This window comes from Sinohyriopsis cumingii, chromosome 12 (assembly GCF_028554795.1).
Source record: "Sinohyriopsis cumingii isolate HCF-2022 chromosome 12, ASM2855479v2, whole genome shotgun sequence".
NCBI lineage: Eukaryota > Metazoa > Mollusca > Bivalvia > Unionida > Unionidae > Sinohyriopsis > Sinohyriopsis cumingii.
The window spans coordinates 44,151,401-44,178,089 of NC_142972.1; the positions used below are offsets into that span (position 1 = coordinate 44,151,401).

General features: G+C 34.7%; 2 protein-coding genes across 15 annotated transcripts in view; one reads left to right on the forward strand and one right to left on the reverse strand.

Annotated features, from left to right (window-relative positions):
- The window catches only part of LOC149786356 (profilin-4-like), an 87,050-nt gene that overhangs the window by 24,003 nt on the left and 36,358 nt on the right, over positions 1-26,689 (reverse strand). The window contains exon 1 of one of the 4 annotated variants that reach the window (XM_089976781.1): positions 14,781-15,559. The exons of 1 other annotated variant lie outside the window; for it this stretch is intronic. In XM_089976781.1, the coding sequence (XP_089832907.1) occupies positions 14,781-14,834 (54 nt within the window). In that variant the 5' untranslated portion in view covers positions 14,835-15,559. Of the gene's footprint in view, positions 1-7,559; positions 8,113-14,485; positions 14,583-14,780; positions 15,560-26,689 lie in introns of those variants that run through there. 2 more of the 4 variants (XM_089976784.1, XM_089976782.1) reach the window with 2 other exon arrangements.
- Positions 1-26,689, forward strand: part of LOC149786357 (protein FAM228B-like) — a 116,103-nt gene that overhangs the window by 569 nt on the left and 88,845 nt on the right. For 3 of the 11 annotated variants that reach the window (XM_089976766.1, XM_089976771.1, XM_089976772.1), the window contains exons 1-2: positions 8,337-8,379; positions 25,669-25,754. The gene's annotated coding sequence lies outside the window, so the exon portion shown is untranslated. Of the gene's footprint in view, positions 1-8,250; positions 8,380-25,668; positions 25,755-26,689 lie in introns of those variants that run through there. The other 8 variants (XM_089976775.1, XM_089976774.1, XM_089976773.1 and 5 more) reach the window with 6 other exon arrangements.

Below are 26,689 nucleotides of genomic sequence, written 5' to 3' on the forward strand. Positions count from 1 at the left end.
TGAGCAGGCAAAAGTTTTTAAAATAAGCAGTCACTATGACACCTTCAAAATCTAAGAATAAAGTCTGGGAAATTATTTACATAGCCAATATTGCTTTTGGGCATGTATTACTGCATTTGCCATGAAATTAAAGTAGTTCATGAATCAAAACAGAACAGGCATTATATTTCACATTTCACGTCCATTTCCATACGCATCATGAAGTATCCGGTTATGAACAGGCATGTGTGCATGTGTTTAACATAGCTTTAACAATTTTCTGGTCATATTGCTATGATGTCTGCAGACTGGCAGTTTATAGTGATGTCTAGCACTGGGGCATCATGTCGCAGACATGCAGCATCATGTCCCACCTAGTCATATTATCCTGACACCTGAGGTCGACCAGTCCTAACACTAACCTCTTAATACTGAGCACCAAGTGAGACAGCTCCAAGTACTATTTTTATAACACTTTAGTATGATTTGGCCAGGGTTCGAACCAGCAACCTCCCATATTCGAGGCAGAGGCTGTAACCACTTAGGCCACTGGTCTGGTCAGAAATTTCATTTCTCATTTCACATCCATTTCCATACACATCATTAAGTCAGGTTATCAACCGTATATAAGCTGCAGTGGGTTCAGTGGTTAATATAGTTGAGTACCATGAACAATTTTGTACTGTGGTATACCATGGTATTTCTAAACATGATCTGCAACATGCACCATGTTATACTACAATTATGTTAGGAACAAACAATTTAACACATTAACCCCTGGAGCTTTTTGTCATTTTGGCCTGAAAATCAAGTAGGAAACACATTTTGAAAGCTATTTCTGAACAGACTCGAAAACATCAAATGCCCGGTCATCTTTCAATAACATACTGCCTAATTGTGTTAGAAACATCGTTTTTCATTGGCTATTTGACTCGTGCATGAGCAGAAGGGTAAAAGTTGGAGTTCCTTTTTTTTTAATTTTTTAAATTATTTGCTAAACGGAGCCATTATTTTTGTATGGAGACCACTCTTTATTCCAAATGCCCATCTTATCCTACTTTTTGCAAAGGCTCATCTGTCTGTTTGCAGTTCATACCAGTTTGCCTTAGATCTGAGACCAAAAAGTCTAAAATCCAGACACAAAATCGGATTCCAACCACAGGTGAATTTTGGGTAAAAAAAAGTCGGGTCCAAAAAATGAGTTTTTTTTTATCTGTATATTGTAGTGCAACTAGATGTTCCAGATTATTTGGTATCATTGTAGAGCTACATCTGTCTACCCTTCTATAATACCACCTCATTTAGTGTATCATGCATGACCATGAAGCTACAGAGCTCGGCAGTAGGCTACTACCTCCTACCCCGTTAAGTCGTCGCTAGGGGTTAATGTGTTAAATAAATCTTGCTTTGACTGATAGCATGATAACACCATATTATATCCATTCAAATCTTTTTTTTTATAAATTATTTATCTTAAGATGAAAGAAAATAAAATATCTAAGGTCAAAAGCAAATCACACACACACCCCATGAAAATTAAATTGTCAGTACCTCAGTAAGTTGTCATTTTGAAACTATAATGAAGGTTGGATGATTAGGTTTACACTATAGCTGACACCCAGTACAATCTGTGCTGACATGAGAGTGCTTGTTAAAATCAGGAAGTGTTGACACTAAAGTCTACAAGGTACTAGTGTATTCATATTGATATAGTAGTCCTTGGCAAGATATTATCAGAAAAGGGTAGTACATATAAAACATTTACCCAACAAATGAGAAAATATTTAGTTGACTTGAGAAACCACATTAAAATTAAAACAGAAAACAACTGCTCTGCTAGAAATCTTGGAATGATTTGCAGCCTTTCACAAAATACATGTACTTAACACAATAATGTATGCTTTAAAATAGGTTAAAAAAATAAGTATTTTAAGCCAAAATTTTCAAAACTTTGGATTTTGGTCAGAATGTCTTTCACAACATTCCATTTAGCCTTTACGTTGTCATACATGACATGTGTCAAACATGTGACTAACCCTTTACTACGCATCAGTCTGGAGGTTGAATTGTCTGATTTGCACAGGACTTATCCAATTATTCAACAACTTAGCATCCATTTTGAGATTAATTGTACAATAATAATATTCTTTATACTGAACACTGACAATGCTTTGTTTACTATATTTCAAAATAAGCTTGAAACTCTATATATAGAAAACAAAGAAGTCTGCTTATCGGGTGACTTCAATTTATAATTTGCTTCATGATATCAATCATAGCTGGATTAAAACCATGAATTCCCTGAATTATCAACAGCTAGTTCATGTAATCACAGAAATATCTGAAACACTAATTGATCACATCTATACTAACAATGCTGACAATATTATTGATGTTGCAGTTCCCCCAATATTCCATATGTGATCATTATCCTGTATGCTGTACACCAAAATTAAGTGCGTGTTTGTGTGTGTGTTATTAGGATTTTTAATGTAGCTTTAACAATTTTTCAGTCATATTGCTACAATATCTGCGGTGTGGCAGTTTATAGTGATGTCTAGCATTGGGGCATCACACCACAGACATGTAGCATGATGTCCCCACCCAGTCACATTATTCTGACACCAGGCCGACCAGTCCTAACACTAACCTCTTAAACCTGAGCGCCTAGCAAGGCAGCTGTTAGGACCATTTTTTGTAAGTCTTTCGTATGACCCGGCTGGGATTCGAACCCACGACCTCCTTGCTTCCGAGGCGGACGCTCTAACCTCTTGGCCACCGGAGCAGTCTCGAAAAAAGAAAAACTTATCATCACATATATATCAAGCATTGAATGATGAAAAATTCTAGTCACAAATATTTCTTAAAGAAGTGAGAGAAAACCCTTTTTCAGTAATTGAATCTTTTGATGACCCATCAGATGCTCTTGACATCTAGAAAGACATTTACTGACACCCTAAGCACTCATGCTTCTATTACTTTCAAGAGACTCGATCAAGCAACAAAATCAACCAATTTAGATTACATGTAATATACTGAATGCTATTAAGACAAGGGATTGATTTCATAAATTAAAGATACTGAAAATTACAGACTAAGGAGAAACAAAGCCAAGTCAATGATTCAAAAGTCAAGGAAAACTTACTATTCCACAGAAATATCAGACAGTATTACAAAAACGAACCCCAGAAAACTCTGGAAAACAATCAATGTCTTGAGAGGCAAATCTGTCAATAACCTGCCAGTTCATTGAACTGGTGATGAAAATGGTGATATTCAGCAAGAATCTCTTGAAATTGCAAATGTACTCCATGATTACTTTGTGAATATAAATGAAAAACTTGTGGATCTCACAGCTCATAAAAGATTTTCCAGTGATAAATTAAATGAGCATACTTCTTCAAAACTTAACGAAAAATGCTTCCAAATACCTAAAATAAGTATTGAATTCATTTTAAATGAATTAGACAAACCTGATGTCAGGACAGCTACATGTCTAGGTAATATAACCGCTAAATTCCCAAAACTCTCATCTCAATTGATTGCACCTTCACTTATGTATATCTTCAATACAAGTGTTTTCATTGGTACTTTTCCAAACAGGCTAATACTAGCAAAAGTGACTCCATTATACGTAAGAAGGGAAATTTTTCTGATATGAATAACTATAGACCTATATTGGTTTTATTATCACTTTCAAAGATATTAGAAAGACATGTTTGTAATGAATTTAGAAACTAGCTGGAATCATTTAATTTACTACATTCACAACAATCAGGTTTCTGTGAAAGACATTCATGCCAGACTACACTAACTAGAATAGTGGATGATTGGTTAATAGCATTGTAGATCAAGGTATCCTTGTAGGCACAGTGTTTCTTGACCTTACAAAAACTTTTGACCTTGTAAATCACAAAATCCTGCTGGAAAAACTCTGCATATATCAAGTAAACCATGAAAACTTAACTTGGTTTCAAACTTATCTTGAAGGCAGACAACAATCAAGTTTCTATTTAAAATAAACTTTCTGATAAGAAACTGATAAAGTCAGATGTTGTTCAAGGATCAGTTCTTGGACCATTACTCTTTCTGTTGTACATCAATGATTTACCATATCACATTGAGCTATCCACCACCAATATGTTTGTAGATGAAACAACAATATATAACAGGCCATGAGATTAGCACTAAATTAAATAATGATTTGGTAAAAACAAATAACTGCTGTGAACACAGTGGTATGAACATAAATGCAGCCAAATTAGAAGCCATGATCATAGATAGTCAAGAAGAGTAAAAGCTGAAAAAAATTATTTCAAAGTAATGATAAATGGAATGGATATACAACAGTCTGAAAATGAAAAACTAATTTGCATCATGATAGATAATATCTTGTGCTGGAAAATGCAAGTAGATAAGGTCATTAAAAAGTTAACTCACTGCTTTGTCCCTTGAACAGAATAAAATCTTATCTCCCTCAAGAACAGAGATAGATATTCTATAATGCATATATCACAACACACCTAGAATATTTTGTTCTGATGTAATAGTGGTACAAAAAATCTGGAAAGATTACTGAAATTTCAAAAAGGAGCAGACAGAGTTATTCTTGATCCTGATTTAAATACACCATCAACAGATCTTTTTAAAACCCTAAAATGGCTTCCATTTCAGTAGAGAACTCAGTTTCAATGGGTTTACTAGTCTATAAATCCTTACATGGTTTGGTTTCTGATTATCTTAGATTTAATTTTTTTTTAAATGTACATTTATATAATTACCTAAACCAAATTCAGAGTTTTATAACAAGAGTTTTGCTTTTTCTGGAGCAAAACTATGGAATTCCATGCCACCTTATATAAAGTCAGTTGACACAAGCCAAGCTTTCAAAAAGCTTCTTAGTCAACATCTACAAAAATGATAATTTGTATGATTTTGTTTAATCCAGTACTACTACTATTACTTCTTAAAACTGTTACATCATGTACTCATCTAAAATGTTGTACACATGTTCACTAGTTCTATTTGTATGAATCCTGTATGTACTCATCCTTGAATCCTTGTGCATATTTTATTGTAGCAGTGAATCAGTTGTGTAGTTTCTTTAGCACTTGTTGTCTAAAGACACCTCATCTTGTAAAACTTGTGCAATATATTTTAAAGATGTAGTATAAGGTTTTTCTATTGCAAATAATAGTATCCATATTTGAATGCAAAGCAATGTTCTTTATACATCAATGACCCCTGCAAAATATGGTTTGAAACTCTTTCTGCATTTTGTTTCTCAAAAAGTTGAAAATAGCAAATGTTGATGGGCTGACAGATGGATGACCATACAATAAGCTCACTCTGCCTTCTGACAAGATAAGTTAAACTGAACACAAATATCTCTCTTTATAACACAGTCATGGCAGCCATAAAAAAGTAATTATAGGCATTAGGTCAACCTATACTGAGGTAGATTTAATTATGGACATTAGGTCATCCTATACTGAGGTAGATTTAATTATAGACATTAAGTCATCCTATACTGAGGTAGATTTAATTATGGACATTAGGTCATCCTATACTGAGGTAGATTTAATTATGGACATTAGGTCATCCTATACTGAGGTAGATTTAATTATGGACATTAGGTCATCCTATACTGAGGTAGATTTAATTACGGACATTAGGTCATCCTATACTGAGGTAGATTTAATTATGGACATTAGATCATCCTATACTGAGGTAGATTTAATTATGGACATTAGGTCATCCTATACTGTGGTAGACTTAATTATGGACATTAAGACATCTTATACTGCGGTAGATTTAATTATGGACATTAGGTCATCCAACTTCTGAGGTAGATTTTATTATATGCATTAGATAATTCTATACTGAGGTACATTTAATTATGGCCATTAGGCTATCCTATGCTTTAGAGCATCTGCCTCTGATGCAGGAGGTGGCAGGTTTGAACCCCATCTGAGTCAAACCAAAGATTTATAAAAATGGTACTAGCAGCTGCCTCGCTTGGCATTCAGCATTAAGAGATTAGTGTTAGGACTGATCGGCTTGGTATCAGGATAATGTGACTGGGTGGGACATCATGCTACATCTCTGCAGTTTGATGTCCCAGATGTAGACATCACTATAAACTGCCACTGCAGACATCATAGTGATATGACTTAAAATTGTTAAAGCTATGTTAAATTCAAATCACACACACACACACACACACACACACACGTGTTAAGAAAGCATCTTATATGTGTTAAACCATTCAGAAGGCATGCTGTATTCGCAGACTTTTTTCTACTGTTGCATGAAAATCTGCATGTCTTGTATAATTTTTACTTGTTAAAGCTATGTTAAAAATCACACACACACACACACACACACACACACACAAAGGTACTAGGGTAGGTTTAATTATCAAACTAATTTCACCTTTTAGATGGGCCACTGGAAGATCTTACCTCTGTTGTAAGAAGGACTAAACCATACTCAAGTGCATCATGTCTCCATAAAAGCAACATTTTTTAAATAAAAAAACGACTACATCTGTATTTCTATCTGTCTGATTTGACAGTCCCATTTTTGGGGTATTTGTTTTTTTTAAAGTTTACACAAAACAATTTATTGTGAACTAAAACTGAATTACCATACTTATAAAGCACAGATTAGCAAGGAGTATTTGTTGTTTTAATGCTACATCCAATTCAGTATATCCAGTCTGATTTGACTTTGGTTTGAAAAAAAAATCAATCAGTTACCATATATACTCACTTACAAGTTGAGTCCAACTTCAAACAACACAGATCTAGATTAGCCATTGTATGATCACTGGCATGTATGAGTCAATGATGTTTATTCTGCCAATGATCCCAAGCAAACCTAGATTTGCTGACACATAATGTAACTGTATTTCTGGATGTATGCTGATTAATTTGAGTTGAACCCTGTTACAATAGCACCTGTATATACTGGGCCCGAGGCATTCAAGATTCATGCCCACTGTGACAGCAAAATTAGCCCAACTTGAGAGCTGCAATGGTTCAGTCTTGGTGTGCTGCACTTGCTATCAGCCTGAGAAGGGTTTAGGTTCAAATCGTGCCAACAACAGGCCAAGATGGCAGCTGTGATGCTTTTCTTGGCAAGGCACTTTACTCCTGAACTGCTTCAGCATGATATAGCCTTTCATGTGTTGATGTGTCATTAAACACTAGTCAATTAATCTGTCAAGCAATAAATCAAACAGATTAGTGTCCTTCTAACTCACTGTAAATTGTCATTCAGTGGCTGAATATTTGGTCCTCCTAATGGCCAGATTATTGTGCATGTTCCACTATACATCAACAGTAGTCTGAACAAAAAATGGCTTGCTCATAAAAAATAACGATGTATGAACAACAATGAATATGTATGAGATGCTTACTAAGTAACTGAATAAATATAATATCATGTACCTAAACAAAATCTGAAGAAAAAAAATATAAATGCATATTTTATTAATTACGTACTAATTACTTTATAATATGCAATTGTGGTCAACTTACTGCACCTAGAAAGTTACACATAATCATATTTCTTACCCAGATGTCCACCACAACAGCTTTTCTTGGTTTTTCATCGTAAGTATCCATTTCTGGCACAACAGCAACTGTCACCAATGTATGAAAACTAATGAAATCCACAACAAAACCTGTCAGCAATGTGTAAAATCTGAAGAAATCCACAACACTAACGGTCAGCAGTATGTGAAAACTGAGGAAATTCACACAAAAAGCCTTTGAAGCCTTACTAGTTGTTGACTCAAAACACCTCGGAAGCAAGTGTCAGTGAAGTGTCTAAGAAAAAAACTGTTTTCTCCCAGTTATGACACTCAGACCAAAAATGCTCTAGGACACTACAATTAAATCTTTTTGTGTGTGACCTAGAAGGAACTCTTTAACACAAAAATAATTACTACAGTCAATTAAAAATTCCATTTTTGTGGGGTGTATTGCTCAGTCCTTGAAATATAGGCTGACTTCAGGTCCAATGAAAACACTCTCCTTTGCTGATCTTTTTGTAAGATAAAATACTTAAGGTAAATAATTTTCCCCTGTATTGAGTCAGTTAAGTCGCACCCTTCCCATAATGGCCTGGGCATACATTTCCTATGCTGTATGAATAATAGCATAAATACACAGACAATTAAAAGTAAGATAAGAACTGGCAATGCAAAGGTGATGAATCAAATTCTAATTTATCAAGTCTGAAGGTGTTGGTTTACTCTGTTCATGTTACAAATGGATTGTACTTGAGATGGTCCCACTTCTGATTTTTTTTAAGAAGGATTTTCATGCCCTGTTCAATAAGATAAGGCACATAACGTGATAGCATGTGAACAAGAGTGGAAGATTGAAAATGGTAAGTGAGAACATTTATTAAAATTTACAGAATACCACAGTATCTGGAGATTAACAATTTATCCTAAACTTTAACTTATGATCATATTTATTTCACTGAATTTTTGGTAAAAAGTTTTTCAAAAAAATCAGCAATTCATACCATCAACTACTATGCTTTTAGTTGACTTAGAGTGAACATACACAGAGCATCTATTCTTGATAACACATGGAATGATGGGCATAATGAACTCCTTTATCGGACTGAACATTTTATTTTCATTTGTAGATATTGTTGTGGGGTGGTGGGATTTTTTGTAATATAAGCTTGCTCTCACCTGTAGCAAAATAAACTAATTCCATCCATCTAATTAGCTGAAACATTATCTTCAGATGAAGAAAAAATTATCTTCGTTGGATAGAAAATCCCATCCCCACCCCCATTCAATGATGAGACCTGAATGAATGATGATCTTGATTTCTAGGGTTTAATTGATAATTAATGAAGTACAGTAGTACCATTAATGCTTGTCTTTTGAATACAGTAATATCACAAAGCGTTAAGGAATTAAAGTCTGCTGGACCAATGCACTTTAGTAGTGCAGTCAACTTTAGTAGTGCAGTCTACAACCGTACACATCCAAAGTAGGATCAGCTCTAGGAGATTTTTCTATTTTAAGATAACTGCATAACTCTATTTTAGATTGTACAGTTTAAGCAGTGAAAATTATTGAGCATAGTAGAAGGACCAGTCCTACTACTAATGTCTTACCAAAGCATACTGATGGAACACTTCCTTGTTCATAATAATATTTTTACCATATATTCCTTCTAGGTAGAGCCAAACTGTAAACAACGAAGATCCTGACCTGACATAGCATAATACACCTTCAAATTAGGGTCCATGTTGTTTGTTCAACTGATTACTTGTGACAAACTGCACAGACCCAGATCTGCTGGTGCATTATGCAACACAGGATCTGGGTCTGTGCAGTCTGCAATGGACTCATCTTATGAGTACATACAGCAATCATTTTGTGAAAAGCAAGCATGAACAGGTCCTTTTGACAGAGTACAATATTAAGAAATTTCTTCAATAATTACAATACTGGCATGTAAACAGGCTCCATGAAGGTTCAAGGCTGGCCATAATTCTACAGAATGTGATTTTGACTGAATGCAAGATGTACGGTTCTTTCAAAAATGCCAAACACAGCAACATATTCTTAAGAAAACTAAACACATCCACAAAACTTTGATTCATCAAGATAATAATCACAATGTTCACCATAAATATATCATTGATGGACAAATTTGCTTCAATTTTTGGGCCCAATTATTGTCAGAGCTTCCAGAGTTTATCAAAGTGCTTATGTTAAGTTAATTTTGTAATGTCAGTCTACTAAAAAAAAACTGATTTGACCACCCAAAAAAATATGTATAGTTCTGGTTGTGAAAAAATAGTGTAGGATGGTTGATACTAACTTCTTAAATTACTTTTTATTCTGCTGATGTCACATTTAATAGTCTAGAGTACTCCTACTTATTCATATGTGAAAACCGGGGCCAGGTTGGTATCAGTTTGTCTTTTTGGTAAAAAGTTACAGGGTCAGGGCCGTTAAAATATAGTAGGTTGGATTATCAAAAACATGCATATTTTTTCTTTGCCTTAAAGTCTGGTTTGCTTTTTAATTTAATACAGTAAATCCCATTCTGAGAGAATATCCAGCCCTTCTGCCAGCAAAAAGTGGTCTTTTCAGATAGTTAGTCTCTCATTAGAAGTCATCACACTACATAACACTGCTGATTCATGATGCATGTATGAGCAAGAGTGAATAATTCATTATATGACTTACCCCTACCCAGCATCCACCTTCACCCATCCCCATGTTTAATATCTGTATTTAGGTACAGGGGCATGCTGACTCTTGAGAGTGCTGACAGATAGGTCTCTGTGACCTTAATCTTTTCCTGTTAAATCTACAAGCAAAAAGGTTCCTTCTTTGCCTTTGAGGTAAACCAATTGTAATTCTGTTGAAAGAGGGTATAGAAAACCTGCTATCTTTATTAAGGATACAAATTACCCTGATCTTTAAGCTGTCTAACCCAACTTCTGTCATGTATTTCCTTCCCATATCAACAAGCCCCCCATCCTGCCAACCAACCAATTAGGTGATATTATGTGCTGTGTAATTAGAGTTATTATAATTGATATTTAATCTTTCCCTTCTGAGCCCATTGTTCTTTCAATCACATTGACCTTAACCTGTGACCTTTACACTCCAAAAATATATAGGTGTCTTTCTTACGTCAGGAGCACACTATCTATTAACAATTTATTTTTGTCAAAGTACATGATCTAGAACTAAAGTTTTTGTATGGAAGTTAAAACCAATAAACAGATAGCTGTATGGGTGACCAATACCATAATCTATTTCAGATGTAAATAAAACTGTGGTTTTCTGTAACAGACAGTCCTCCAAAAGCAGTGTTAATTCCAGTCAAGTTTAACTATATTTGTCCAATCAGGAATGCAAAAATATCATTCAGTTACATCATGAACTGTAAGAAGCTTACAATGTATTCTTTTCAATTATTAATCCATTTGAGGATGGCACTAGATTTTATATACAGTCACCATCCAAAAATGACTCCCTGTTCAAAATGGGGGCATACCAGAAAAAGGCTGTACTGTAATATTTTACATTTTTGGTCTTGCTTGCATTCAATGAAATTTTTACCCAACATCTTCCTGTACAGTTTAAAAATTCCCATGATCTACCTGTATATTTTAAAAATTCTCATGATCTGCCTGTACGTTTTAAAAATTCCCATGATCTACCTGTACATTTTAAAAATTCCCATGATCTACCTGTACATTTTAAAAATTCCCATGATCTACCTGTACATTTTAAAAATTCCCATCATCTACCTGTACATTTTAAAAATTCCCATCATCTACCTGTACATTTTAAAAATTCTCATTATCTACCTGTACATTTTAAAAATTCCCATGTTCTATGGAGCTTTACCTTCTGAGAATAATTAATATTTGTCTAAAGCTAAATTGTGCATTAATACAAACTGTGCTATAAAAATGGAGACTTCTGTATCAGCAGTAGAACCATGACATAACATGAGACTTCTCATTGTTTGTCAGTGATATTCTGTTGAAAATATAAAATTCAGCAATAAAACATTTTCTGACTGTTCCTTCAGCCTGCTGATTTCTATTACTGTCATGGTTCCTAGGTTGACCCCTTAATCACCTTGTCCTCCTAATTTTTCAGTGAGACTGTGTCCCTCTCCAATTACTCAGACTGTGTCCCTCTCCAATCACTCAGACTGTGTCCCTCTCCAGTAAGATGATGGTAATGCAGTAGCTATTGGTGACAACATTTGGTATTTGCCCCATTTTCTCAAATGGTTAAAAAGTCCTACCCTGGAACGACAGGGCTTATTTCAAGTGACAAATGTGTTCTGTGATAGGTAGAGCCTGGTTGGCACACTGCTTACTGTGTTGCTGATTGTGTGTAGCTGGTCCAGTCATTGTTTGTCATGATTTGCACTCCAATGTACAGCTTACAGTACCAGTTGTCTCTGCTGTTTGCCACTGACTTCCATTCATCAATGTCAATGTTGAGCTCATTAATATCATACTTCTAGATATCTTTAAAGTGGAAGTTTGGACATCCTGCTGGTCTCTTGACATTGGCAACTTCACTGTAGATCATGTCCTTTGGAATGTGTCTATCTTGCATTCTGTGCATGAGTTCAAGTTAGCACATTTATATTAAAGGAGTGCCAGGATGCTTGGTAGTTTGGCCTGGGCAAGGACATTAGTTCTGGTAACTATCTTGACCTACCATGTGATATCAAGGATGTGATGCATTCTGCAGAGGTGGAAGCTATTGAGTTCCTCCTCTTGGTGACCGTAGGTGGTCCATGTTTTGCTGCCATACAGCAGTATATTGAGAATGCAGCCCTGACAGACCAGCATCTTATTCCTGATGGTAAGTTGTTGTCATCTCTGTGAATTTTGTGCTAAAGGTGGTTGCTACTTTTCCAATGCAAGTATTGATCTCCTTGTGAAGTGATATGTTGTCAATCAGAGAAGAATCTGTTTAGCAAAACTTGCTGATTACATCCAAGTGAATGCTTGCGTAGGTGATTGCTGGCTGCTGTGCAATTTGTTTTGTCCAATGACTATTGTTTTCTTAATGCTGATGGTGAGGGTCAATGTGAAATACACATAAGAGAGATAGTCCTTGAGATTTTAAAGCTGGCTTTCTGTATGGGCAACCACTGTTATGTTGTCTGCAAACAGACATTCTCTGATAGTGATGTCACATTTTGGTTTTAGTTTTCAACCTGGCTTGGTTGTACAATTTTACATTGGACCTTGTCTGCAGGTAGGTGACTTCTATTTCCACATCAAAGGCATAGTTAAGCAGTACAGAGATGCCAAAAAGTGCTGGTGCCAGGATGCAGCCCTGTTTCACTCCTCACTTGATCTTGAAGCTGCTGTGGACATGAAGCTATCACACTGTACCATACCATGCATTTTATGATGAAATGAACAGATCAGGATGAGAAGTTGGGGGAGGGGGGAGACAGCCAATCTTCCTGAATATCTTAAGAGACCTGTGCTGATGACTGTATTGTATCAAGGAGTCCTGTGCTGATGACTGTACACTATCAAGGAGTCCTGTGCTGATGACTGTATTATATCAAGGAGTCCTGTGCTGATGACTGTATTGTATCAAGGAGGTACACAGAGACTCTGTAGAGTGGTTTCTGTTGCTCTCTGTATTTCTCTTGCACTTGGTGTAGGGAGATCACATCACCTATTGATCTGCCCACTCTGAAGCCACAATTCACCTCAGGAAGCAGTCAGTGTGTGGAGCCTCATCAAAGTCACCCTTGCAAAGGTCTTCCCAGTAATGCTGAGAAGTGAAATGCCAAAGTAGTTCTTGCAGTCCCTGTGGTCACCTTTATAATTGTATACAATAATGATACTGGCACCTTGCATGTGCTGTGAATTACTGCACCTTGCCTCTAAACGAGACTGTGTCCTTACCTAATTAATAAATCTACATTCTCAGAAAATATTAATTAAACAACAGCATGAAACATACACTAATAGCTCTTGACAGAAATAGGACAGTTACTATTTTATAATCAAAACACTGTCTCAGTAAAAGATATTATATTGTTCTTTACAGAATGCCAACAAGAAGGTTGTAGTTACAAAGGTGCCAAAACTGGCTGTTGAATGTATATACTTCACATCATTAACTCTTGTACAGACTTTACATGAAATCACTGGCTGCCATATGCATATATTAAACTGTGCATTTTTAAAATTATTATACCAAGATCATTTTTAAAAAATAAAAATCTATAACAATAATCACTGACGCACATTGAAGGTCTATAAAGTAGGTAACAGCAACCATTTGTTTTTGTGTGACACATCTTCATCACTAAATGCATCCTAAATGGAACTGGGTGTCAATAAGCTAAAAGGTAGAGCCCAGTGAACCAGTTTTAGTATGTTAGAAGCCTTCATCCTAAATATTTGCTAACATACTAGACTACTTAAGAACCCTGACAAGACTTTTACACAATTCTGAGTGACTCTTGGAAAGATGGTCATAGTGTCCTATTTCTGGTACATGACACACATTCAGCTCAATATTTGCTAATTTGTCAGGAAGTGTTAAATATAGTGAACAATAATATTATGGCACTTATCAAACCCCTTCATATGACATTTTTAGAGACAGTAACTTTCTTCACAGGAAGTGCTTATTAGTATATCTATTTATCTACTGACATCATCGAAGGCATAATTCAAACATTACAGATAAATGTTCTAATTAAACTGTATACGATTTGACAATTAATATTTATAAGTGGTGTGGTGATTAATCAAATTAATCAAAGATAAGTCAGAAAGCTGAAATGAACAAATATCAGATTATGGTTTTCAATATGGTAATTGATTATAAATGATACAAGTTTTCTACTATGAAATATTTTGATTTTACACCACTAATTTTAACATTGCTGGCATCACAACCCAAAATGTTTATTAAATAAATAAATGATAAATGTTTTCAGACCTGAAATCCTACTGGACATCATTCATCAGTACCTGCAGACATCTTGAGGTTTTGAAAGATAACCTGTTGACAGTAATATTTCCATGATTTCAGGGAAAGAGAAGCATTTCCTGGTATACGAAAATGATATTTTCATGAAAAATGTAGAAAAATATCTCAACTGAGTCAAATTTATGGTTCATTGGTTCCAATGAACTGAACATTGATTGATGTCTTTAAACTATTCCCAACACTACTTGTTTACTACTTACTTTCTGTACATATTTTGCAGTTTAATAAAAAAAAGAATACTTACTGGCAAGCCACCAGCCCGATAGTAAGGATTTTTCATAAATTCCAAATCAGCCATTGTACTTCTTCAACATCCAATTTTCACACTTCAGTGAATTAAATCACTTCAACCTAATTATTCAATAATTACTAACAATCACCCAAGCACTATCTAAGTATAGATGCTTCACATTCCATTGCAACAGGTTTTTTTTAATAACCGTCTCTAAATTTTCTGCCCCAGTACACTAGCTTTCCATCAAATCATGCATTGAATATCTCCTATAAGCTGTACATTTTCTCCACTGAACCAGTGCTTTCAAACGCAAGTTTCCAGTTCAATAATATTGAATGTGAACATTTATGATGTTATTAATTCAATCAGTCATTGCATGTATATTCAACCTGAAGCACGTAACAGTACATGTTTTGTTCTATATTCAATTAACAGCTTGGCCAGAGAGAAACTAGTCATACAGTCCTAGCTCTTGTATGCAAGCATCAATATGCCATAAAAAAGTTAATGCACACGTTGTGTCCTATATTCAATTACCAATTTGGTCCAAATGAAATTCTGTCATGTCCTGGCTGTTGTATGTACACTCACAGCAATATCTCAAAAGTTATTGCACGTCTTCTGTCCTATATTCAATTAACAATTCAGTCCAAATGAAATTCAGTCTTAAGGTCCTGGCTGTTGTAATGTACAAGCAGCAATATGCCACACAAGTTAATGTTCCACACAGCAAAACAACTTGAATGATTTAAAGGAACCCTGGGATATTGACCTGAAGTGCATACCTGGTACTATCATATTGTTATCAAGACTCTAAACACCACACTGATACCTAAACAATGCAACCTGATTTATGGGGCTACCTGCAGTTACTATAGCACTTGACCAATCCATATTACCATGAATATCTGCTACAAACAAGGCATAAACCTTATACAGACTAACTCAAAACATTTCATTACAACTTTATATAATTTAAAAAAGTTCACAAATTTGACCACCTATTCAACACATGATATCACGTCTCATATTTAATGTAAGAAATAACAAAGCAGTGTGGCAACAAGAAACAGAGGTATCAATAATAGATCATCAATGTAATTTGTGGCAATACAATGGCAGTCCTGCCACTGTTCGTATCTAATAGTAAAATAGTTCATTTACAATGTAGATAAATAAGCTATTGTTCCAGCTCTGAAATAATATTATGTTTGGAGTAACATTGTTTTCATACTATGTTCAGTAGACCATTACCTACTTTATAGTTCATATATTAACTCTAAAACACATGTGCCCCTGTGACTGAATACCAAAAAGAGCAGCTGGGATGGGTACATAATAGACCAATTTTTTCATCTCAACTTTTCTTTCAGAGGATCCTAAAAGTCACTTACACTAAAAACATGGAGAGTAACGCATTCAGCCATCCTACTCATATTTTCAGCCATAACTTTCTAAGAGATCCAGTCCTGAATAGCTTGGCTAGAACCAACCATGATTTTTGTTGGGCTACAGTCATACTTTTTTAGCCAGAGCTACCGGTACCACTAGTTTCAGGAACCAATTTTGAGGGGTCCAGTCACCTGTACTAGAGGTTATCAAACTGTGGTATGCAGACAACAGGTGGTCTGCAAACTCCATTCAGGTGGTCCATGGAAAAGTTGTGGAAGTATCGAAACCTGGACATTGCTTTAGAAAAAACATCGCACTTGAAAGATAAGACTATTCATATTAAAATATGAGTCATGTACTTTAATTTGTATAAATACTTTAAAAATTATTGTGTTTTTTAATATGCAACAGTTTGATGCAAAGTGCTTTACAATCGTTAAGTTAACAGTACAATCAAAATTAGGAAAGATCATTAAGTGGACTGCCAAGACCCTCAGCAAATTATGTTTAAGACTGAAAACCACTGACCTATAATATAGCACTTTTTTCTGGCTGGATCAAGTCTTAGGTCCAGTCATCCAATTTGAGATAGTTAGATTGGATGGTATACATGCCACTTTTGCTACACATGAACAGTTTGAATCCCACAAACATTTCAAGGATGATGGAAGATGTAAACTCAACCTTCAAAAGTATGGGTATTCACCAAGAAAAGTGTCACTATACATGCACACTTTTCCTACAAGAATGCATATGAGAGCAACTAATAGACTGTGTTTTACTTTACATTACAAAGCAGGTGTTCCTTTCAGGCCATAACTGGGTGACTGGGCACCTCAATCCAAGTAATACAAAAATGTGCATAGTATGGATGACAGGGCTTCATCAAAAATGGTTACTGAAAATCACAGCAGCTGAGGCACAAAATGTGTGTGACTAGACTTCCTCAAAAAGCAAAGTTTTGGTCTAAATAAAAGTGATAATGGGTCCCATCCAAAATGCTAACTGAAATTCATAGTAGTTCTGGCATTATGGTAACCTGCCCTTCATACTGTAAAACCCAGGCCAGCCAAGGTGATGGTCTGGACTTTAATGTGCCTCTCCATGTTTTTAGTGTGACTTTTTTGTGAGGTCTCCAACTGATGAGTTGAGATGAAAATGACTGGGGAGTGGGGCTGAAAGGGTTCATACACCCTAGGAATTAGTCCAGTGTATTCCCTTGCTGCTAAATCTGTTCGACCAAAACAAAGTAAATAAAAATGTAGAAAAGGTTTTGAAAAATTGCTACACTGGCCTAAAAATGTACTCTAGGTATGTATTCACAAACATGCCTGCCAAATTTCATTTGTCTGCCTCATGTTACTTTTATTATTCTAACAAGGTTCTGTCCAGTCCATCAACTTGAAAGATATGTACAAAACATTAAACAATTGTAGTAACAGATGGAAATGGTAGTTATGTCATCTCCATATCAACACAATTATGCATACACACTTTCATTTGTCTGTCTCAAGTAGTTTTTTTTTCTTATTCATAGTAACAAGGTTTCTGGAAGTAAACAAAAGATCAAGGGTTCAAAAGTGCATAAAAAATTGAAAGCCTGCTGTAATGGCCTGAAAATTTAATCAGGTCATTTCAATATAGGTACAAACATGCCTGCAAAATATCATTTGTCAGAGTTGAGCATGACCTTCTTGGGATGGACAGCAGAAAACAGATCCAAATCTGACACCTCTGTTGCAAAAGGGGGGGGGTTTAATAAAAATCATGAACTTTTAAGCATTAAGTTTTGAATGAATTGAGTTGTTCTTCGTATTCAAAACTACTGCATGTCTCTCCATAATATAGACTTCCATCTTGGATGTATTTTTGATATTTGGATTTCCATGTCCGTATAATAAGCATTAGTTATGGCAATTCATGTTACAATATACAGGTAAAGGATTTGGGGTTTGACTATTAGACAGATTTAATTGTAAATCCCATGGTGTCTTTCTTATGTAAGTACAGATGATTCATCTACTGGTCCAGGAACAATCTTGGAGACTTGTTTATTTTTAAATGTCTTTTTTCAGTTTGTGACATACAGCTGAAGTTGTTTTCAAAACAATAGTTAAATACAAACTTCAAAATCTGTGAACACTGCAGTGAGAAGAAAAGTTGTTACTATTTTGTAATAGCTTGATTCAGATTAATGGAGAAAGTCTGTAATTATTTTTTTCATTTTTTCAACATGCCTGACTGCTGCTGTGCCATAAAACAACAAATCATGCCATATCTAGCCCACCCCTCTGCAAGAAACGCTTAGTTGGAGCACCCCAAAAGTGATACAGGTTATTAGGGACTCACCATTTCATTTTCTGGGTTTGGGGGCCTAGGATTTTAAAACAAAATATATGGCCCCTTCATAACTTGAAGGAAGAAAAACTCTCTCACTGTGATTTGTAGAAAAAAAGAATGAACTTTATCCAACAAATTAGTGCAAAAAAATATCCTGGTTGTAAAGAAAATCCCAGCCCCACCCCTAATGATTAACTGGTTGGATCATAAGAAGTGTAGTCTGTTTCTTATGAATTCATTTAATACATATTAAGTAATCGACTTTGATTGCACAAACCTGAATAGCCCGAAGTCATAAAATGGAGACCAGCATAACATTTCCATCTCCTAGAAAACTAAGAGAAAATAAACTATTCAAGTATGGAGAGAGGTAATACATTTTGAAAAACATTAATACAATACTTAAATATGGAAAAGTAACTAGCTGAAAAAATGTCTAGAAACATCTGAAAATTATTTTTAAATGGCTATGAAATGCATTTTTTATATAAAAAGGTCCAGTCTCTTCATTCATATTGTAACCAATATTGAAATCTGGACATTTTGTTGATTTTTAATGATTCTGATTATATGTGCATGCTTTGATATTTTTCTTCAGAGGCCAATATTTTACATATGTACTGATAATAATAATAATAATAATAAGAAGAAGAATGACTTTAAAGAGGATGATACTGTTAACTGCATGGAATTAATCCTCATTGCAGCCCTCTATTATATGCATATTTATGTACATTGTGGCACACACAAAAAAAAAAAAAAACAAAAAAAAAAACATAGATAATAACCTAAATGCATACATGTACAAATATAAGCATGAAATTTTGAAAGAATATGCCCCAACTTGGTACATTGTGTATATACAGTACAACTAGGTACATTGTGTCTATTCAGTACAACTAGGTATATTGTGTATATACAGTACAACTAGGTACATTGTGTATATACAGTACAACTAGGTACATTGTGTATATACAGTACAACTTGGTACATTGTGTATATACAGTACAACTAGGTACATTGTGTATATGCAGTACAACTAGGTACATTGTGTATATACAGTACAACTAGGTACACTGTGTATATACATTATAACTTGGTACAATGTGTATATGCAACACAAATAGGTACATTGTATATATACAGTACATTCAACTAGGTACATTGTGAATATACAGTATAACTAGATACATTGTGAATATACAGCACAACTAGGTGCATGGTGGATATACAGTACAACTAGGTACATTGTGTATATACAGTACAACTAGGTACATGGTGTATATACAGCATAACTAGGTACATTGTGTATAGACAATATAACTAGGTACATTGTGAATATACAGTACAACTAGGTACATGGTGTATATACAGTACAACTAGGTACATGTACATGGTGTCTATACAGCACAACTGGGTACATTGTGCATGTGTGTGTGTGTGTGTGTGTGTGTGTGTGTGTGTGTGTGTGATTAGGATTTTTAATGTAGTTTTTAACAATTTTTCAGTCATACTGCTATGATGTCTGCATTGTGGCAGTTTATAGTGATGTCTAGCACTGGGGCATCATGCGGCAGACATGTGCCTTGATTTCCCACCCAGTCACATTATTCTGACAGCAGGCCAACTAGTCCTAACACTAACCTTTTAATGCTGAGCATCAAGTGAGGCAGCTGTTAGTACCATTTTTGTAAATCTTTGGTATGACTTGGTCGGGGATCGAACCCACGACATTTCGCATCCTAGGCCACTAGAGCAGTAAATTATAACTAGATACATTGTGCATATACAGTACAACTAGGTACATTGTGTATATACAGTACCACTAGGTATATTGTGACTATACAGTACATCTAGGTACCTTGTGTATATACAGTACAACTAGGTACCTTGTGTTTATACAGTACAACTAGGTATATTGTGACTATACAGTACATCTAGGTACCTTGTGTATATACAGTACATCTAGGTACCTTGTGTATATACAGTACAACTAGGTACCTTGTGTATATACAGTACCACTAGGTATATTGTGACTATACAGTACATCTAGGTACCTTGTGTATATACAGTACAACTAGGTACCTTGTGTTTATACAGTACAACTAGGTACATGGTGTATATACAACTAGGTACATTGTGATACAGTACAACTTGGTACATTGTGTATATACAGTACAACTAGGTACATGGTGTATATACAGTACAACTAGGTACATGGTGTATATACAACTAGGTACATTGTGATACAGTACAACTTGGTACATTGTGTATATACAGTACAACTAGGTACATGGTGTATATACAGTACAACTAGGTACATTGTGAATATACAGTATAACTAGGTACATTGTGTATATACAGTGCAACTAGGTACATTGTGAAATTACAGTATAACAAGGTACATTGTGTATATACAGTACAACTAGGTACATTGTGTATATACGGTACAACTAGGTACAATGTGTATATGCAGTACAAATAGGTACATTGTATATATACAGTACAACTAGGTACATTGTGTTTATACAGTACAACTAGGTACATTGTGAAATTACAGTATAATAAGGTACATTGTGTATATACAGTACAACTAGGTACATTGTGAAATTACAGTATAATAAGGTACATTGTGTATATACAGTACAACTAGGTACATTGTGTATATACAGTACAACTAGGTATATGGTGCATATACAGTACAGGACTCACGGTACTAATTCAGTTCTCATAGTAAACCTATGTGAACCCCATGATATTAAAAATCCAATAACTTAAAACTTTTGAGTGCTCATGATCAAACCTATATTTATCAGTATAGAAGAAACCTGGATGTCAGCTTCTGTGTAGAGAAAAGGATATGAGCCACGGCATTTTCTGGACCTGCATGTGTTTGAAACATGTGCTTTCAATTCTGCACCAAAGAGTCAGGTGCTAATTTTAGTAATGAGTGTTCCAAACTCAAGACTGTTAAAGGACTGAAATCCCATCTATAAAACAATGTCTCTATTTTTTCCACTTAAAACTAGGATAAGCTCTCAAAAGGGGGCCCCGAGCGGCCGAGTGGTCTAAAGCGCTCTTCGTTACGGATCACTGCCATCTCACCTCTGTCTACGTGGGTTCGAGTCTCGGATTCGGCCAATGTGGCTATGTGAGAAAGCTTGCCAGTAGCTTCTCGAGGGTTGGTGGTTCTTTCCGGGGATTTCCCGGGTTCTTCCTCCACCATTAATACTGGCCGCCATGTATAGCCTATCGTGTGCTGAAAAATGGCATTAAACCCTACAACAACAACAACAACAACAACAAAGCTCTCAAAAGATTCTTTTTCCTACAACATAACTTACATTATTAACCAATCCTGGTCAGCCTAACCCATATACACTCTATTTTAGGTTCACCTATTTCCAGGCTGGTTCCCATTTTTCCATACCATTAGTACCATGTGTCCTATACTCACCCTTGATTTTCTTGACAGCCCTAGGAATAGTAAGTTCAATACATAAGTAAGCAATGTGCATAGTCCTGCTTGTCTAAGATTACGTTTGTGAATATTACATTATATTGCAAGTTCATCTTCACCTAAAGACCAATGATGCATTTCAGGCAACATTTAAATATTTGAGCTTTATTTAAGAAAGTAAGAAAAAATATTAAAATAAAGCTGTTATATAAGAATCATCTTTTTTAATATCACCATTTATCGCTCTTCAATTTAATGCTGAAATATGTTACCAGCTTTATCATATTATGTAATTATTGAGCAAAAGGTCAAGGTGACCATCTATATGTACATGAATTATTACAGAAAAAGAGATTTAAATGACAAAAATTACCTAAAATTCCTCCCAGAAGACATATAATTTAAAACTAAAGTAAAGTAGACATAAGTCCATTAAAATGCAAAATATGAACTTTCAAAACAGTCATTGAAAGAAAGTAGACGAATGCAAAGTCATAAGGTCATCACCATTAAGCATGGTGGAAAAGAGCTCAGTGATCATATCTGAATCATTATGTTTCAAATCACAACTAGGAAATATCATATTGCTTACTGTAATTACTCTATAAATGTAAATTGTATAAAGGTTATATATGCATCACTTAGATATAAACCAAAGTGCTAACACTCCACCTAACATAGTCAAATCTACACACTGTTCCCCTCCCCCTTCTTGGCAACAGTTGATATATCTGAATACACATTTAATATCCTACCTAAAGTCACTCTGTGGTTTACAAAATGAATTAATTTTGCGCGTTATCCACAAATAGAACCATGTGATTTCATTTATAGTAAAGTAAATTGCACTTGCATATGTGGAGTCACTGTATTGCTGTGGCTGTCTATAGGACTTGCGGTACTAATTTAGTTCCCATAGTAAACCTATGCAAACCCCATGATATTAAAAATTCAATAACTTATAATTTTTGAGTACTCATGATCAAACCTATTTTTATCAGTATAGATGAAACCTGGATGTCAGCTTCTGTTTAGAGGAAAGGATATGAGCCGTGGCATTTTCTGGATCTGCATACATTTGAAACATGTGCTTTCAATTTAGCACCAAAGAGTCAGGTGCTAATTTTAGTAATGAGTGTTTCAAACTCAAGACTGTTAAAGGACTGAAATTCCATCAATAAAACAATGTCTCTATTTTCACTTACAACTAGGATAAGCTCTCAAAAGATTCTTTTTCCTAAAACATAACTTACATTATTAACCAATCCTAGTCAGCCTAACCCATATATACTGTATTTTAGGTTTACCCATTTCCAGGCTGGTTCCCATTTTCCATACCATTAGTACCATGTTTCCTACAACTAGGTACATTGTGTATATACATTATTACTAGGTACATTGTGCATATACAGTACAACTAGGTACATTGTGTATATACAGTATACCTAGGTACATTGTGTATATACAGTACAACTTAGGTACATTGTGAATATACAGTACAATTAGGTACATTGTGCATATACAGTACAACTAGGTACATTGTGTATATACAGTACAACTAGGTACATTGTGTATATACAGTACAACTTAGGTACACTGTGAATATACAGTACAATTAGGTACATTGTGCATATACAGTACAACTAGGTACATTGTGTATATACAGTACAACTAGGTACATTGTGTATATACAGTACAACTTAGATACATTGTGAATATACAGTACAATTAGGTACATTGTGCATATACAGTACAACTAGGTACATTGTGTATATACTGTACAACTAGGTACATTGTGAATATACAGTACAACTAGGTACATTGTGTATATACAGTACAACTAGGTACATTGTGCATATACAGTATAACTAGGTATATCATGTATATACAGTAAAACTAGGTACATTGTGTATATACAGTACAACTAGGTATACAGTGTATATACAGTACAACTAGGTACATTGTGAACATACAGTATAACTAGGTACATTGTGTATATACAGTACAACTAGGTACATTGTGTATATACAGTACAACTAGGTACATTGTGCATATACAATGCAACTAGGTACATTGTGTATATATAGCACAACTAGGTACAATGTGTATATAGAGTACAACTAGGTACATTGTGACTATACAGTATAACTAGGTACATTGTGACTATACAGTATAACTAGGTACATTGTGTATATACAGTACAACTCGGTACATTGTGCATATACAACTAGGTACATTGTGTATATATAGCACAACTAGGTACAATGTGTATATAGAGTACAACTAGGTACATTGTGAACATACAGTATAACTAGGTACATTGTGCATATACAGGACAACTAGGTACATTGCGTATATATAGTACAACTAGGTACAATGTGTATATACGGTACAACTAGGTACATTGTGAATATACAGTGCAAAAATAGTGAGACAACAGAGTGGAGGGTTGAGACTTTATACTCTAATTTGTTATGTATTTGTCAAATGAAACAAATTCCACTTTTTATCCAATTAGATTATAATTAAATGCATTTATATTTTATTTTCTCTAATTTCCTTTTGGGGTTCTGCTCAAAATTAGTGAACCTGAGTATTGAAAAAAAATTGAAGAGTTCTTTATTGTGTTTTTGGATGGAAATGTGTTAGCTGAAATTGATCTTAAATTCTGAGTGTTGCCTTCCTTTCTAGCATGAAATAGTTCACATGGGTCCATATTATTTGAAACTTTGCGCTTAAGTTTAGCCTTTTTCAAAAATGTGTACATGTCGTATATATATATATATATATATATATATATATATATATATAGAGAGAGAGAGAGAGAGAGACAGAGACAGAGAGATAGAGAGGGGGAGGGAGGGAGCACAAAGTAATTGTTTACATTATTTGTCTTATGGCAAAGTGGTTGCAATGTTTAACATAGTGTTATTTTACATGTATGTGACATATATCTTGATGCCACTAGCAAAGAGAATGTAATGACAGCCATGTGGTATTAATTAAGATTCAGCTTTTATCCATTTAATATACCCATAGTGAAAAGCGGATGTGCTAGATTTTAAAAAATTTATTTTGGGATATTATTCAACATAAAATTTATTCTGCTTTTTATATGGTAATGGTGGATTGACATGAAATTTATTCTGCTCTTCATACCGTAGTGGCTGACTGACATGAAATTTATTCTGCTCTTTGTATAGTAATAGCTGGTTCACATGTAAATGCATTATATGTATTTTCTGCAATAATAATCAACCAAATAAAGTGATGCATCAAAAGTGACCTTCTAAAGAATAAATATTTCAGAAAAATCCTTTGGGGTTGGTGTCAATTTATGACACGGTTGAAAAATATTGCTGCTTTATCAAATTGACTGAATTTTAAATAGCTTTATTAGTTATGTGTGTTTTATGATGATGAAACAGGTATAAGGTGTCCATTTAAATATTTCTGTAATTCAATTACAAAGGACTAGTTGTATTATGGTATTCTGATAGTATAATATGGAGAGAGAGAGAGAGAGAGAGAGAGAGAGAGAGAGAGAGAGACTCTCATTTAGATCCCTTGTGGTACTAAACATACATGACTAAATATAATAGCTTGCCACCAAACTTTCTACCTTATTTGAAATTAAAACAACTGAATCAAGTCTTATTTCAAGTCATGGACACTAATATGTATATGATGTCTTAAATTTTGCAGAAAAACAAATCCAGCCAGTGAGGATTGTAGTTCACATCTAACTAGGACATAAATACTCAAGAGGCACTTCAGATATTGCAAATCAGGTTAGCTACACTTCAGTATCTATCCTTGTCAAAGGTCTGCTTTGTATCACTGTATACTAGTATGCTGAAGTGGCACATCGTAAATCGGGTTATCAACGCTGTACTAACTATCCTTGTCAACGGTCTACTTTTTGAGTGATTATCATATATAGTGAAGTGGCTTCACACTGTAAATCAACAATTTTTGGTCAGATAAAGTAAAGGTGTGGTTTGATAACAGTGAGCATGACTGCACCTGAGCAACCCTTGTCTTATTAAAATAAAAGATAAAAAAAAGTTCTACATAACATGGTGTCATATTGGTGAATGGATTTGTGCTGACCTGGCTTTCTGCTTACACCGTCAAGGCCGAAAATCCTTGCATATCAGAAAACAAACTTCATGCATATATATTGAATAATATTATACAAAACATTCAGTTGAATACAATACATGATGTTGAAGACATGACTTTCAAAAACTTTAAGAGAGTCTAGTTGATGACACCACTGTTGATGCTGGAAAATTTATACAATATTGTCTCACCATCAACATTTAAAAGATAAATGCTTAGAAACAGATAGCTTGAATAAAAACTGTTACAATAATTTATAATAATGCTTTTCTTATATGCCACATTGTTTGAAGTGGGGACATCCTGATGTGGTTATATTTGTCCATCCATCCATCCACCCTTCCCATGAAGTGCTAGCAAGATTACACAATAACTATTCAATGTAGACAAATGCAATTTGGTAGAATATTTGTGACCTTTGTATGACCCTCTTTCCCACCAGCCTGCATCAAAACTCTATTAAATCAAATATGATGTGTAGCTTTGTATTTAAGAGGTCAGATAAGTGCTGCAGTCATCATTTCATGTCATCATTTGATATACTTGTGCCACAAAGTGTTAACAATGGGATCTTACAAGACCTCTAGTTATCATGCCATGT